The sequence below is a fragment of the Ambystoma mexicanum genome, chromosome 8, assembly GCF_040938575.1.
Source record: "Ambystoma mexicanum isolate Mex_15411 chromosome 8, UKY_AmexF1_1, whole genome shotgun sequence".
Classification (NCBI taxonomy): domain Eukaryota; kingdom Metazoa; phylum Chordata; class Amphibia; order Caudata; family Ambystomatidae; genus Ambystoma; species Ambystoma mexicanum.
In genome coordinates, this window is record NC_090929.1 from 1,333,625,280 (window position 1) to 1,333,639,071 (window position 13,792).

Consider the following 13,792-nt stretch of genomic DNA (forward strand, 5'->3'; position numbering starts at 1 on the left):
ATTTTCCCTACAAGGCCAAAGCATTGCTGACCCTACTCCAGAGCCCACTGCAAAACCTAAGCATAGCTGATTCCTACTCCAGCAAGGCCATTGATCCAGAAAAAACCCACTAATATCACATTAACAAAAAGGGGAAAGCAGTGGTACCTTTTGCATCCTGAAATCAGGCCGGCTTGCAGCCAACTAACTGCATGCCCGCTGCAATCCTGCCATCCAGCTGTCCATAGCGTCCGGTGACCAGACCTTGCCGAGCTGTTTTGCCAGGAGAGTCCGCTACCTGGTGACCTGACCCTTGGAGACCAGAACCTGTTGACGGTCCAAAAATCCCCAAAACTGAAACGCGGACCGAGTATAATCCCCACCCCACAGAAATACATAGCTTACCTTGCCTTTGTCCTTATCCCACACTCTACGCAGTTATATTTATACCCTGGTAACTTGTTGAAACTGTTAGGATTTACACAAGACAAAATTAATAACGAGATGGCACAGGTACACAGATAATTCTAAGCCCATAGTCATATTTTGAGTGATCAGACTAGTTTCCGCTTAGGGTTTGATGCTGGGGTGATAAGGTTGAAGTCACGAATAAACCTTGGATCTTACTGTGTCCCTCTTTGGTGGTGCAGTCTGAATAGTCTAGTTTAAACCTATCCTTGTCTCAACCGATTTTCTTTTCCATTTCATGGTTTCATTTTACTCAAACCGACCCTTTTTCTATCTTGCATATCTCATCCAGTTTTTTAGCTAGAGACTTCCTTTCACTTTTGTCTTGTCCATGTGATGTATATCTTTCTCCCAGCCAAAATCAGAGTATTTCATATTAAAAACAGTTTGGGTAATTTGAAGCAGCAATTGAGAAAAAAAATTTCCAACGTGTGATTTGGCTGCAGAATGCTCTAAACTTTCCATTTTCGAATTGTATGCCTTTTGCTGACCCATTGCCTTGTGATTGCGAGTGACATAACATACATGCTATTGTGATAAAACAGAAGTAAATTGTAATTTAACCACACAATTATTTGTAAAATGTGGGTGTTATTTTAGGCCTTTGCTAAAGGTTTTTGACTCTTATTCTGTGATGGAAGGTCGGATTTTTATTGTTTTCTGCCTCTTATCCCTGACTACATGCTGCTTCTTTCTATCCACTCAATTTGATTAGTTGTGGGAACATTGCAGAGGGAAACCTTAACTTGGGTGCCATCTATCCCAATCCAAAAAGTGCTCCTATTCACGTGTGCTTTGTATATGTTCTAGGAGAAGGTTAACTAAGTGCATTGCTTCCATTTTCATTGTAAATATCACCCCGTTGGCGATTGCTGCGCCATATTAAAAATTGTATGATTTCTTTTGAATTGTAAAAATAAATATTTTATTTTCACCAACCAGCCTGGTTCATGTTCCATTGTGACCCAGGGTATTTGAAAAAGGGGTTGTGATATGAGTTGTGTACCATCTCAAATTGAATTTGCACAAAATAAAGAGAAAGGCATATCAATTGAGAGCTACATCCTAGGCTAAGACATAGGCGTGTGTCGCCTGATTGAAATCTTTAACAGAAGTATTTCAATCAATGCGTTTTACAGTTTAAAAACTTCATCATATGTTTTGCCAAAAAATAAAATCCACTGCCAGTTTAGTGTATACCGAAATCATACAAAAATTCCTCACATGCCAGACAATTCAGCTTTGGAAAAGTAAGACAGCCTACTTTGTGGACTACCATTAAATGTTTTGTCAAAACAATTGGCAAGATTGAAAAAAATGTACATGTGGAAACAAATGGTAAATCACAGGGCTAAAATAACATTCAGCTTTAGAGCGATGACTTGAAATTTGCACAAATCATCCAACAACCACACCAGACAATATATGAATCGTTATACTAACATTTCGAGCAAAGACAATATGGTTGTAGCAAGGGGCAACTTATTCATAGTGGGTGGTGACCTGCCACCATTGGCCCTTTATGAAGGAGGCAGTATCACAGCGAACAGCTCACATGATCGCTGCCTTTCCCTGTAGGAATCACGCATGTTATTCTAGCGCATGAGTAATGGGCCATGCTAGCTTGCACGTGCAGCTATCAGACATATTGAGTGCTCAGGCATCACAAAAATGTTTAAAATGACAATTATGACATAGTTTTCAATGGCATCAACCAGCGTTTTACAGTGGCAGTGACGGCATATCTCGTGTACTGTTGGTGACAAGACCTCTACTGAAAATTGTATGGTGGTGTGTCCAATTTTTAGCAAAAATGATCATAAATTGCACCATCTCAACCCAGTATTGAAAGGCTGAAAATCCCCTGCCAGAATTTGAATATATGCATACAGGATCCCCACACATCTGTAGATCTCACGGTTTGTGTTCATAGCCAAAGTGGATCAACCCTATGAATTGTTATCCCATGGCTCTCAATGAGCCCTCCCTGTATTCACCACCCTGTTTTGTACAGTTACTTAGCAACAAGGTGTAAGCTATATTAATCCATATCAAAAACATACAAACCACTGCTCTCACATAACTACTTCATTCATAGTCTTGTTTCGTAAAACATATGCTGAACAGAACTCTCAAATCATGTTTTTTTTAACTCCTGGAATCTCTTGCAGAATATGTTAGCTCACTCTCAGTTACTGCAAAGAGAAAGAGAAAGAGAGAGAGAGAGAGAGAAAGAGAGAAAGAGAGAAAGAGAGAGAGAGAGAGAGAGAGAGAGAGAGAAAGAGAGAGAAAGAGAGAAAGAGAGAGAGAAAGAGAGAGAGAAAGAGAGAGAGAGAGAAAGAGAGAAAGAGAAAGAGAGAGAGAGAAAGAGAGAAAGAGAGAAAGAGAGAAAGAGAGAAAGAGAGAGAGAGAGAGAGAGAGAAAGAGAGAGAGAGAAAGAGAGAAAGAGAGAAAGAGAGAAAGAGAGAAAGAGAGAAAGAGAGAAAGAGAGAAAGAGAGAAAGAGAGAAAGAGAGAAAGAGAGAAAGAGAGAAAGAGAGAAAGAGAGAAAGAGAGAAAGAGAGAGAGAGAGAGAGAGAGAGAGAAAGAGAAAGAGAAAGAGAAATTCTTACGGACCAGTGCACAACATTCATGTCCCGCCTTATGCAGGAGGTGCTGAACATAAGGCTGTGAACATCTGCATACCACCCACAGACGGATGGCTTGGTAGAGCAGTTTAACCAGAAGTTCTAAGGTATATTATGAACACTGGTGGAGACAGACGTAAACAATTAGGACTTACCGATACCCTGGGCCCTTTCTGTGGTTCAAAAGACTCCCCAATCCTCTTTGGGTTACTCTCCCTTTAAGTGCGTGTATGGAAGATAACCCAGAGACATGCTTGACATGTTCAGGGAGAATTGTGAGGAAAAGGTGGAGGCTCCATTACCGATAAACCCAAGCACCCAACAAAGTGATATGAAGGCAGTAAGGGACATTAACCAATACCTCTCAAAGGCCCAAGAACGCTAAACACACACTTTTAATCTAACTTGGTCCTAGCTCAGAAAACAAAATGATCCCTCGTTGGTATGGCCCCTTACAGAGTTATGGGGAAAAAGCTAATCTGTCAACTATTAAAGATATGGAAGTGAGACGCGGCTGAGAAGAATACAGTCATGATGGCCCCCCTCCTGGTTGAGAGTCAACCTGAACACAACCTGTACCCAGAGATTCTTACTAATAAGCAAAATAAGACAAGATGAGGATAGGACTCATTTCCTTTAAGCAAAACTAATTAGTTGAAATTATGACCTCTTGTCCATCTTCTATGTTTGACTTACATACTGTTGTACATCAGTAAAATGTGTTGTAGATAGAAGTAGGGTAATAAGCAGATAGGTTCTTCACAAATATAACTAGTTGGTCGACAATAAATGGGGTTTGTGAAATGTGACATATCCTTTCATTTACTCAGGCATCATTGACAGCAGTATGACTCAATCTTTGAAGTCAATGATTCAACCATTCTGGACAGAGGTTTTTTTACATACTGAAAAGAGAACCAAAATGAACCATCCATACAATCACTGGCTATCATTTTGGGTGATGTTAACCGAGAGGAGGTTTATAGTTTAAAGAGTTATTGTCTAGGTTAATAACGAAGTGCTTACAGGCAAATCATAGCCAAGTACAGCTAGTCAATTTGCTTCCTGCCAGTAGTGGTGTGGACAGAGAAACTGCAAAATAATTCAACAATGGATACGATTACATAGTTGCATATAAACAAATGTAGCAATATCAGAAAACAGTCCCCATTCATCGGCTCTGTAGTGGAATACAACTATATGAAGTGAACCTTAAGCTTTAAACAAAACATTTACCTAGAAAAATAGTTTTCTCAGACTTAAAAACACGAACTTAAGGTTTTGAATATTCCCCTTTAATACGTTGACTTGAATATATAGTATGACAAGGGGCTCCCAGGACTAATTTTCTATGGAAGCTTTTTATCAAGTTCCTGATATAGGATGGCATTAGATTCTTTAAGCAAAAACCAATGCAGATAACATGGTTATTGCAGTTGTGTTCAACTTAAAAAATAATAATTGGAATAGAACAGTACGCAAATGTCAACTTGCTATTTTTAAGAGGCCTACTGAACCAACAGCAAGCATGATCACTTCGAGTTCAGAAATGTAAGCATTCAAAAGAGTTCTAGAACACCACCATTTAGGTTTGCCTAGAACTCTACACTAGTCAACCATTAAAAACATGCTAGATTTATATGAACACATACCTTTACAAATGTGACATTCACATGTTCTTTGGCCAAAACAGCCATGACGTCATTCATTTGAGAGCACTGAGGGGCCCATGGTGCCCAAAAATGGACAACCACAAGCGATCTGAAAAAAGAAAACAATTAGCCTTTGTGATGCAGTATAGCTTACATAAAACAGTTATCATTTAAAGAAAAATGCATACAGATTGAAATACAGCAACTCCTTAAAAAATTCCAATTAACAGATTAATATACTGTGATGAATCCTTCGATGTGGTCCCTTCTCCCCGAGGGGAAGCCCCTTCCCATGAGGCCAGGAAGGTGAGGTCGCTACCCAATAGTGGCCCTGGGGTGGTGCTCAGCAGGAGGATCTGAAGGGGAGAGACTCCCCCCAACTAGGGACCAGGACGAACATCTAGAAAGAACGCTGTGTAACAGTCACCCAGCACATCTGAAACCTCCCTACTATTTAGACCCTAGCATCTTACCAATGCTTCCATGAACCTCAGCAAACCTTTAAGCTTCACAATCTACTAATAATAGATCCAGGTATTGCTGCAGTGCCTGGAAAGCTGACAAAACTAAAGTACCAAGATAAGTGGTAAAAGTTGTGCCTCTCCTGAGTCAGAGTCGCTAACAAAGACTGATGTTACACAAGGGCAAGACAAGCCCTATAATAAGGAAACTGAAGAAGGAATCAGCGTCTTCTACCGTCAAAGGGAGGAGTCTGCGTCAGCTACCAGAGAAGTTCAAACCGGGCGAAGGGAGCAGAAAAGCGAGCCACTGCAGATGCTGAAGCAGCAGGAGGAGCCAGCTGTAGACTGACTCCTACCGGGACCACCGAAGGAGTGGCAGTCACCCACCTGTTATGCGGTGAACCATCTGGTCCAAACGGGTATCGTTCCCAAGTGGGCAAGACATCAAAACAGCAGGGCACGATGAGCCGCTGGAGAAAGCAACCGGTCGGATCAGAAGGGAATCAGAGAGGTTGGCAAGAAGAACCACGAACCCTAGAAGAGCCGGTGACACGTCCCGTTTGAGAAACGGGTAACAGGAAATGCAGAAGACCCGGCAGGGTGGAGTGGAGAGCCAAGAATAGTCTCAGGGATAGAAACCCTCATCCCAGTGGGAACAGAAATACCACTGCCACCAGTGAAGGGTCTGGGAGCCGCACGCAAACCCAGAGAGAGTTAGAGGGAGTTTCCCTTGTGCTGGGTTTCAAGCAGAGCCACCGAATACCAGGGACGGATCAAGCAACCGAGAACAGAAATCCAACACAAGTCATCTTCTTTGATACAGTACCTGGAAGGGCAGCAACCCAGGTCTGCCAAATCCACAAAATAAGGATACAAAGATCTGGGACCTGCGCCCAGCAGGGAAGACCAGTATACGCCATATTTCTGGGGCAGTACCTGGCAGGGGAGTGAACCAGGTCTGCCGGAACAAACCAGTAGAGAGATGATCGGTGAAACTAAGTGTACAAAGGGGTGAGGGGAAGGGAGATATTTCACCTGGTGGTATGAACTGTGGAATAAAGCCTGAGGAAGGGCAGGGGAATGGGGGGCATTCCACCTGGTATTGTGAAATGTGAGAACGAAGCCAAAGAAAGCCAAAAGAGAAGAGAGTCATTCTCCTGGTAGCTGAGCCCACTACGAGGATCAAACCAGTGATACAGGGGAATGGAGTCATTCCCCCTGGGATAACAAAACAGTGAACTTTATGGTGCAGAATGTTAGAGGATCTGCAATCCTTTTGCTTGTTTGTGAAGTACTATACCAAAGGGGAAGGGAATCATTCCCCTTTGTAAGGAACTTGCAACCAGAGCTGTGCCGCCCAGTCCAGGAGCAGGGATTCATTCTTCTGGACCAAGAACTTTAGTGCTACTTATTAGTTGCGCTAAATGTTTTTTCATTGTTTTATTATTTAGGTTTTATTGGTAAAATACCAATTAACCAGAACTACTTATAGCATTGAGATAAAATGGTTTTCCCATAAAATAGCCCATAGAAAAACACATTTCAAATACAGCACATGAAAGTAAAAAATGTTGTCATTATCAAATACACATACACTTCCATTTCATTTATCATAATATAAAATTGCATAAAATCATGGTTATATTAAAAAAAAAAAATAGTTTACTACAACTTTTTACTTGATCAATTTTTCCGGCTACATTGATATATTTCCCCTCTAGTAACTGCCAGATAATAGACTGCATAATTCAATATTGGGTTCGTAGCTGAAATAATTTGGGTTCGTAGCTGAAATAATTTGAGAACCAAAACTGAACAGCAGCAATATTCCTCAGATCGGCCACAATGTTACTACAACCTTTGCAATATATTTCAATCAATCTTGGGCAGATGGCAAGCAAATGTCGTGCAGAATCCACATTCTCTTTACATATTCGGCATAGTCGTTGGTCATAAGAGATTAGTCCAAGTACGCCATCTTTCCATTGTAGGTAGTTGGTCAAATCTTAATTTCGTCATTTATCGCCAAACCTTACCATTACCTCCCTTGTAAATATAATCAAATGGGATCCCCTTAATAAAATCTTGCATTATGTATTAACTATATGTTGTTCATGCGATCACATTCTCTAACTTTTTTTAATTAATACTATTTTACTATTTGCTTAATTGCCAAACACCCCACCCCCCATTTTCTGGTGATTCTGCCATAAAACCTACTGCTTTGTGAAACACTAATATCTGATAACCATTTTTGCATAACCCCAGTCGGGCTAGTCAAGCTCAACATATCTCTGTAGCAGCATACATTATCTGACCTGTCACACAATTCCTCAATTAACAAAGAAGGAGCTCCTGCTAATTGTACTTCTAGTATCCATGGTCATCAGTCCCAATTAACAGCGTAGGGCCCGATAGGTGTACTTGGAAAAACACCCAGTATTTTCTGCCGTAACAGGTCCTCAAATTTTCTAAGCCATATTGTTTCTTTATTATTGAAGATTTCTAAACCATATAGTACACTAGGGACACTACAAGTAGTGAAACGCGTCATTAGGCCCTCCATGGAATATCCAGTAATTTGAGTTACAAATGATAGGACGGAGTTTAATTTTTTTGTCGCTTTGTCAACTATATCTTTCTGACATCAATTTAAAATTAAGATCAGATTTCCATTTCCAAATACATATATATATATTTTTTTAACTATAGCAATGCGAATGTCATTAATTTTCCAAACAAATGTCTTTGATTTTTTCCTCTTCATCCCTTTGACAATCATTTTTTTTCTTGAAATCAATTTTTCAATTAAGAATGTTCATACAATGCCACCAAGCTACACTGAAGCCCTATGGCCATTCAATCATATAGAACCGTGTCATCTCCAAAGGTGAGCCACCCCACAGTATTTCCTATCTTTGCGGGAACATTCCAATAACCATTCAATATATCTTCCAAATCTGACACATATGGATTAAACAGAATTGGTGCCATTGTACATCCTTATGTTAATCCATAATCTTTATAGACTCTCCAATAATGCCATCCTGGCTGATTCTAACCGGATCTGTAGTGTCAGAATATAATGCTTGTTTAAAGTGCAGAATAATAGTTCTAGTCCACAATTTTGTGGTTTAACCAAAAGCCTCCGTCTGTTCACAGTATCAAAAACCTTGGTTTAATCCACAAAGCAAATATAAAATGCTTCACCTTTGCATAATCGTACCGAGCGCCAGAATATTCTACATGGTAATCCAATGATTCACACTTTTTAATAGAAACTGTCTACCTGTCTCACACACTTAGAATTGTTACGCCTTAGTTACTAATGTGTTGTATTGTACCAGCTTAAAATTAGAAATTGTTCCTACTAGCCTCTCGCATCTAAATAGTACACCCTATAGATAACTGCATTGCTTCTGCCAGTTTCTCACTTACATTGTTCCTATTAGCCTGTTCGCATCTAGATAATCCACCCCAGACACCACTGTGCTATCTTCCGCCATGGTTCTGCTATCTTAGACTCTGCTGATCTCAATCCTTGATATATCATTCTGCCAGCCTGTTTCACATCTAGACAGTAGACCTTAGATATTACTGTGCTGCATTATCCAAGTCCCAAAAACACAATTATTTGAGTTTAACCTGAACATTTACTCAGTGTCTGACCCTGAAATCACCCCTAAGGTGGCACTGATTTACCTACCTACGCTTCAGAATTAAATTGCTTCCACTCATCCCCCCCTACAACTACAAGTGCCGACTGACATAGTACTGCAATTCACTTGCTTACGTTTCTAAGCACCCCTTCCTCACCTTGACCTTCACCCTATCCCTTCCTCTTTAACCATCTCCCACAGCGTCCAGATCTTACTCACAGGTTTTACATCCAGGGCCCATCTCCCACCACTAGTTCATAAATCCCTAGACTCCCAACATGTATGGAGACTCCGGCTCACAAGAATCCCCCCCTCTGGCACCAGTCCTGATCCCTAGAAGCCCCCACACTCTTCCCCCCCCTTCCTCATCCACCACTCACAGCACCTGTCCTGTGCTCTAGCACCCACCTTCTCAAGCCCCCCTGCCACCCCCCCCCACCCTCGCAGCACAACCCTAGAAACCACCCCTGGCACTTCATTGCAACCTGGCGCGCCAATCTCCCTGCGCAGAAGCCCATTCCCCAAACCCCTTCCCACCCAAACTCCCTCCCTCCCTCTGACCGCTATTGAGAACTCCCTATACCCCACACCAAGACACCTCACCCCCTATAAAACTCCCATGCCAGAGGAGCCCGCTGGTGATCCAAACAGCACGAGCCCTCATTTTCTTCCGCTCCTTCCTTGCAACCTCCAATGAACATTCCTCCCTCCCGCTCCCCCATAGCTCCTAGTGCCTCTTCCCTAACCCATCAGAGAACTGCTCACCCTCTCGCCCACCCCACCTAACGCACCCTCCCCCATAACCCCTTCTCAACCCCAGTCAACAACCCCCTGCATATCCCCTTCCATCTCTAAAAGCAGCAATTCTCGCCCTCACAAGGATGGTAGCTTCATCTCCATGAACCTCCGACCCCCTGCCCTCTCTCGCACCCCTATTGCACCAAAACCGATGCAAAGTCGAAAACGACTCTGGTCCCCCTCCTCCACTCTGCTCCTCACCACTTCTACCTAAACCCGGCCTCCCAATCTCTCCCTCCCCTACTCTACTCTACCCTATTACACTCCCACCCTACTTCCACCCCCTTTCTCTCGACTTCTCACCCTGCACACCGGATCCCCCGAACACATCGAAACTCACTCAAATTTCTAACCCTCACACCCTCTGACCACCTGTCCACTCGCCCGCCCCTCCTCGACTCTACCCACACCCCTCACATATCCTCCTCCGCCCACCTACTCTTCCCAACCTCCACCGACGTAACCCTATCTCCCGTCACTCAGAACCTGCTGGCTCCCTACCCCCTCACTACTCTTCCTCTCCCCATCTCAATGACCCAGAATGTCCCACCCCCCCTCCCTCCAATTTCCCAATCTCCTCTTGTTCCCACCCCGATGACCTCCAAGACCACACCCCCCATCGAAGCCAACTGCATCCTTTTTAATGCCCTCTGTGTAGCGAAAAACAGATACAGCATCTTCGACCTCCTCTCCTAACAAACCAGACCTCATCTTTATCACCGAAACCTGGTTCTCCGACGACTTTGCCCCTGTTGCACATGAAGCATTGCCCCCTGGCTACTCGCTCATCCCGCACAATAGACCTACCGGAGGTGGTGGCGTGACAGTCCTCTTCAATTCTCATTTCTCTGTCTCACTCGTCAAATCTCAGACATGCATTCCATCATGTGAATCCCTTCTAGTTAAACTCTCGCTACCTTAGACTTTCTCCCAGACCTTCCTACTCATCTACAGACCCCCTGGTTACGACAGACATTTCTCAAACAGCCTCTGTAATTCTGTAGCCAACATTAAAGTAAATCACCCCTCTCCGACTCTCCTAGGAGACTTCAATATCTGATTGGACATTCCCACCAACCCCATGACCCATCCACGGGTTGACAGTCGATACGCTCAACCTCTCCCTTCATATGAGCGGTCCAACCCACACAAGGGGGCACACCCTTGATGCAATTTTCAGCTCCCATGACCCGATTCATCTATCTCCCCCAAACACTCATCTAGTCACCGACCACTTAATCCCTTTCTCCATCCTCATCCCTGCCCCTCCCCCTACAACACCCGCCCAGACAGATCCTTAACCATCGACTCTTGGCTCAATCACCAATTTCTCTCACCCACTCGCACCCAGCTTCCTCGTGCAATGGACAATTCCCCAAATGGTTCATGCCCGAACTGAGAAATGCGAAAAAAACTAAATAACTCGAATGCAAATGGTGAGCATCAAAAACAGATCTCATCAGATCCACTTTCTCCATTGTAGCTACAAAGCTGAAATCCGGAAAGCCAAAAAAGCCTATTACAACAAACAAATTCTAAACTGTGGAAACCGCAGCAAAGAACTGCATAGAATCAGATCTGAATTTGTCAAACCCACTTGCACCTCCATGCAATCAGCACCTCTACGCAATCAGCCGCATCTCAATCACTCTGCGACTCCCTCTCCCTACACTTCTACACCACTGCTCTTGACAGGACGACCTCCCTTAACAACAAACTATCCCTCGTCCCCACCCCCTCAACAGCCGACCAATCCAACAACCCCCAATTTCAGACCCATCTCCAGAGACTAGTTTGTAGCCCTACTATCTGCGGGCAAACCATCTGGCTCCCCTCTTGAACCCTGCCCGCCCTTGTTCTAAAAGAATTATTCTATACTACCTGCGCAGGAGAACATGCGAGAACCGTACTTTATAACTCCCTCAGCTCTGGCATCTTCCCTGATGCCTTCAAAATTGCACGTCAAGCCTCTTCTTAAAAAGCCATCCCTCGACCCCCAAAAGTACAGACCCATCTCGAACACCAGATTCCTTGCAAAACTCATCGACCAAACAGCATACTCCCAGCTAAACGCCTTTGTTGAATCCAACAACCTCCTCGACCCCGCACAATCAGGCTTCAGACCACGACATGGAACTGAAACCACTCGGACTTCGATCTAGGATGATCTTAAGGTCACTGCAGACTCTGAGGGATGCGCTGCACTAATTCTCCTCGACCTCTCTGCAGCCTTTGACACGATTAACCACTCAATCCACCTTGACAGTCTCCACTCCCTTGGAATCTGTGGCACTGCTCTCAAGTGAATCGCCTCGTTCTTAAACAACAGGAAACAAATAACCCTCCTCTCCCCTTCTGTCTCAGCTGCTCGTTCAGTTAATACTGGAGTACTGCAAGACGCATGTCTATCTGCTCTCCTATTCAACCTCTAGATGTCCACCCTTCCTGGAACCATCCACTTGCACACCATCGTGTGCTACAGCTACGCTGACGATACCCAAATATCATCCTTAAAATCAACAATTCGGACACCAACCACCAGTCCGACCTCGAAGCCTGTCTCCAAGATATTGACCGATGGATGACAATAAACCACCTCCTCTTAAACCCAACTAAAACCGAAATCATGGTGTGCGGAAACACTGCCCTTCTACCTCATCCACTCCCTTGGCCCCTGTCCCTGGGTCTGCCCCCGACACAGTGAAAAAAACCTAGGCTGCATTATGGACCCTGGCCTAACCCTCTCCCGTCAGAAACAATGTGTCCAAATGTTGTCACTACCATCTCAAACTTCTCAGACGCATCTTTCCCTACCTCTCCTTCCCGAACAGACTTGCTGCAGTTATGTCTATTGTAATGTCGAGACTGGACTATGCCAACTCCTAGTAACTAGGAGTCCCGACATACCATCTTAATAAACTCCAAAGAGCGCAAAATGCTGCTGCTAAACTGCTCCTCGCCCCAACAGACCACACCTCTCCAGCTCTCCGAACCCTCCACTGGCTCCCAGTCGCACGAAGGGCCACTTTCAAGACCCTGTGCATTACTCACCGTGCAGTGCACAAGACCGGCCCATTATACCTGCAAGAAAAGTTAAAACCATAACTCCCACCCGCAAACTAAGATCAAGCACTGCCCTCCTTTTAGCGATCCCAACCACTAACTTGTCAGGATCAGAGGATCCGCCTTCTCAGCCTTGGCCCCGACTGTGGAACTCGCTTCCCCCACATATTCGACACACCTAAGACTATATGAAATTCTGCAAAGCTCTAAAAAAGTGGCTTTTTCCATAACACCTACCTCAACCTTCCAGAAGCGACTGAATTTCTAACAACCCAATGAATACATACACAATGGAACTCCCAACCATGTCATCAATGAATACGCCCATTCTTTTGGCTATGAAAAAACAGAACTGTGAAATGCAGTATAATGATCTCCTTGGGTGATAACTCCTAGCAATTCCCCATGATGCCGCTGTGTCCCCCAGCCCTCCGGCTCCCTGCGTATTAGTGGTGCAACTCTCCTCCTCCCGTGATGTCGATGTATGCCTAACCCCCTCTGTGCCCCTTTGGTCCCCCGTACCAATATCACTGTGTACCCCTTTGTTCCCGTGTTATCGCTGTTTGCAGAGCCCCTCTAGTCCATGCGATGTCTCCATGTGCTCCCCAGTCCCTTTTGTCCCCCGTGTTGTCACTATGTACCCCTGCCCACTGGCTCCCGTATATTCATTGTGTACCCCTCCGGCCCCCATGCTGTCTATGTATGCCCAACCCCCTCGGTGCCCCTTGCCGTCGCTGTGTTCCCCGCCCCTCTGGCTCTCCGTGCTGTCATAGTGTTCCCCTCTGGTCCCCTGTTGTAACGCTCACCTGATTCCCACGGAGGCGCGGGTCTTGGCAGGAAGGTGTCCGTAACACGAAACGTGATGTGCAGGATTCGGTTGGCTTCTGGGGTCGAACCTCTCCACACTGTGTGTCGAACTCGAAGGGTGAGGTTTCTGCAGGTGAAATAATATGGGGATTAAAGGTCTGGGTTGTTGAATGTCCCTATCTCTCTCCTCCCAGCTTGTCTGTTGAACCCCCCTCCCAGGTCAACTTGCTCACCTTAGATAGGTGAATGCTGGGCTCTCCATCTGCGTCTAGTGCAGGG

The 13,792-nt window shown here is 44.5% G+C and overlaps 1 protein-coding gene across 4 annotated transcripts in view; it reads right to left on the minus strand.

Moving 5' to 3' along the window:
* The window catches only part of GLRX3 (glutaredoxin 3), a 539,364-nt gene that overhangs the window by 479,498 nt on the left and 46,074 nt on the right, over nt 1-13,792 (minus strand). For all 4 annotated transcript variants that reach the window (XM_069611446.1, XM_069611443.1, XM_069611445.1 and 1 more), the window contains exon 2: nt 4,726-4,834. In XM_069611446.1, coding sequence (XP_069467547.1) covers nt 4,726-4,834 — 109 coding nt within the window. The remainder of the gene's footprint in view (nt 1-4,725; nt 4,835-13,792) is intronic.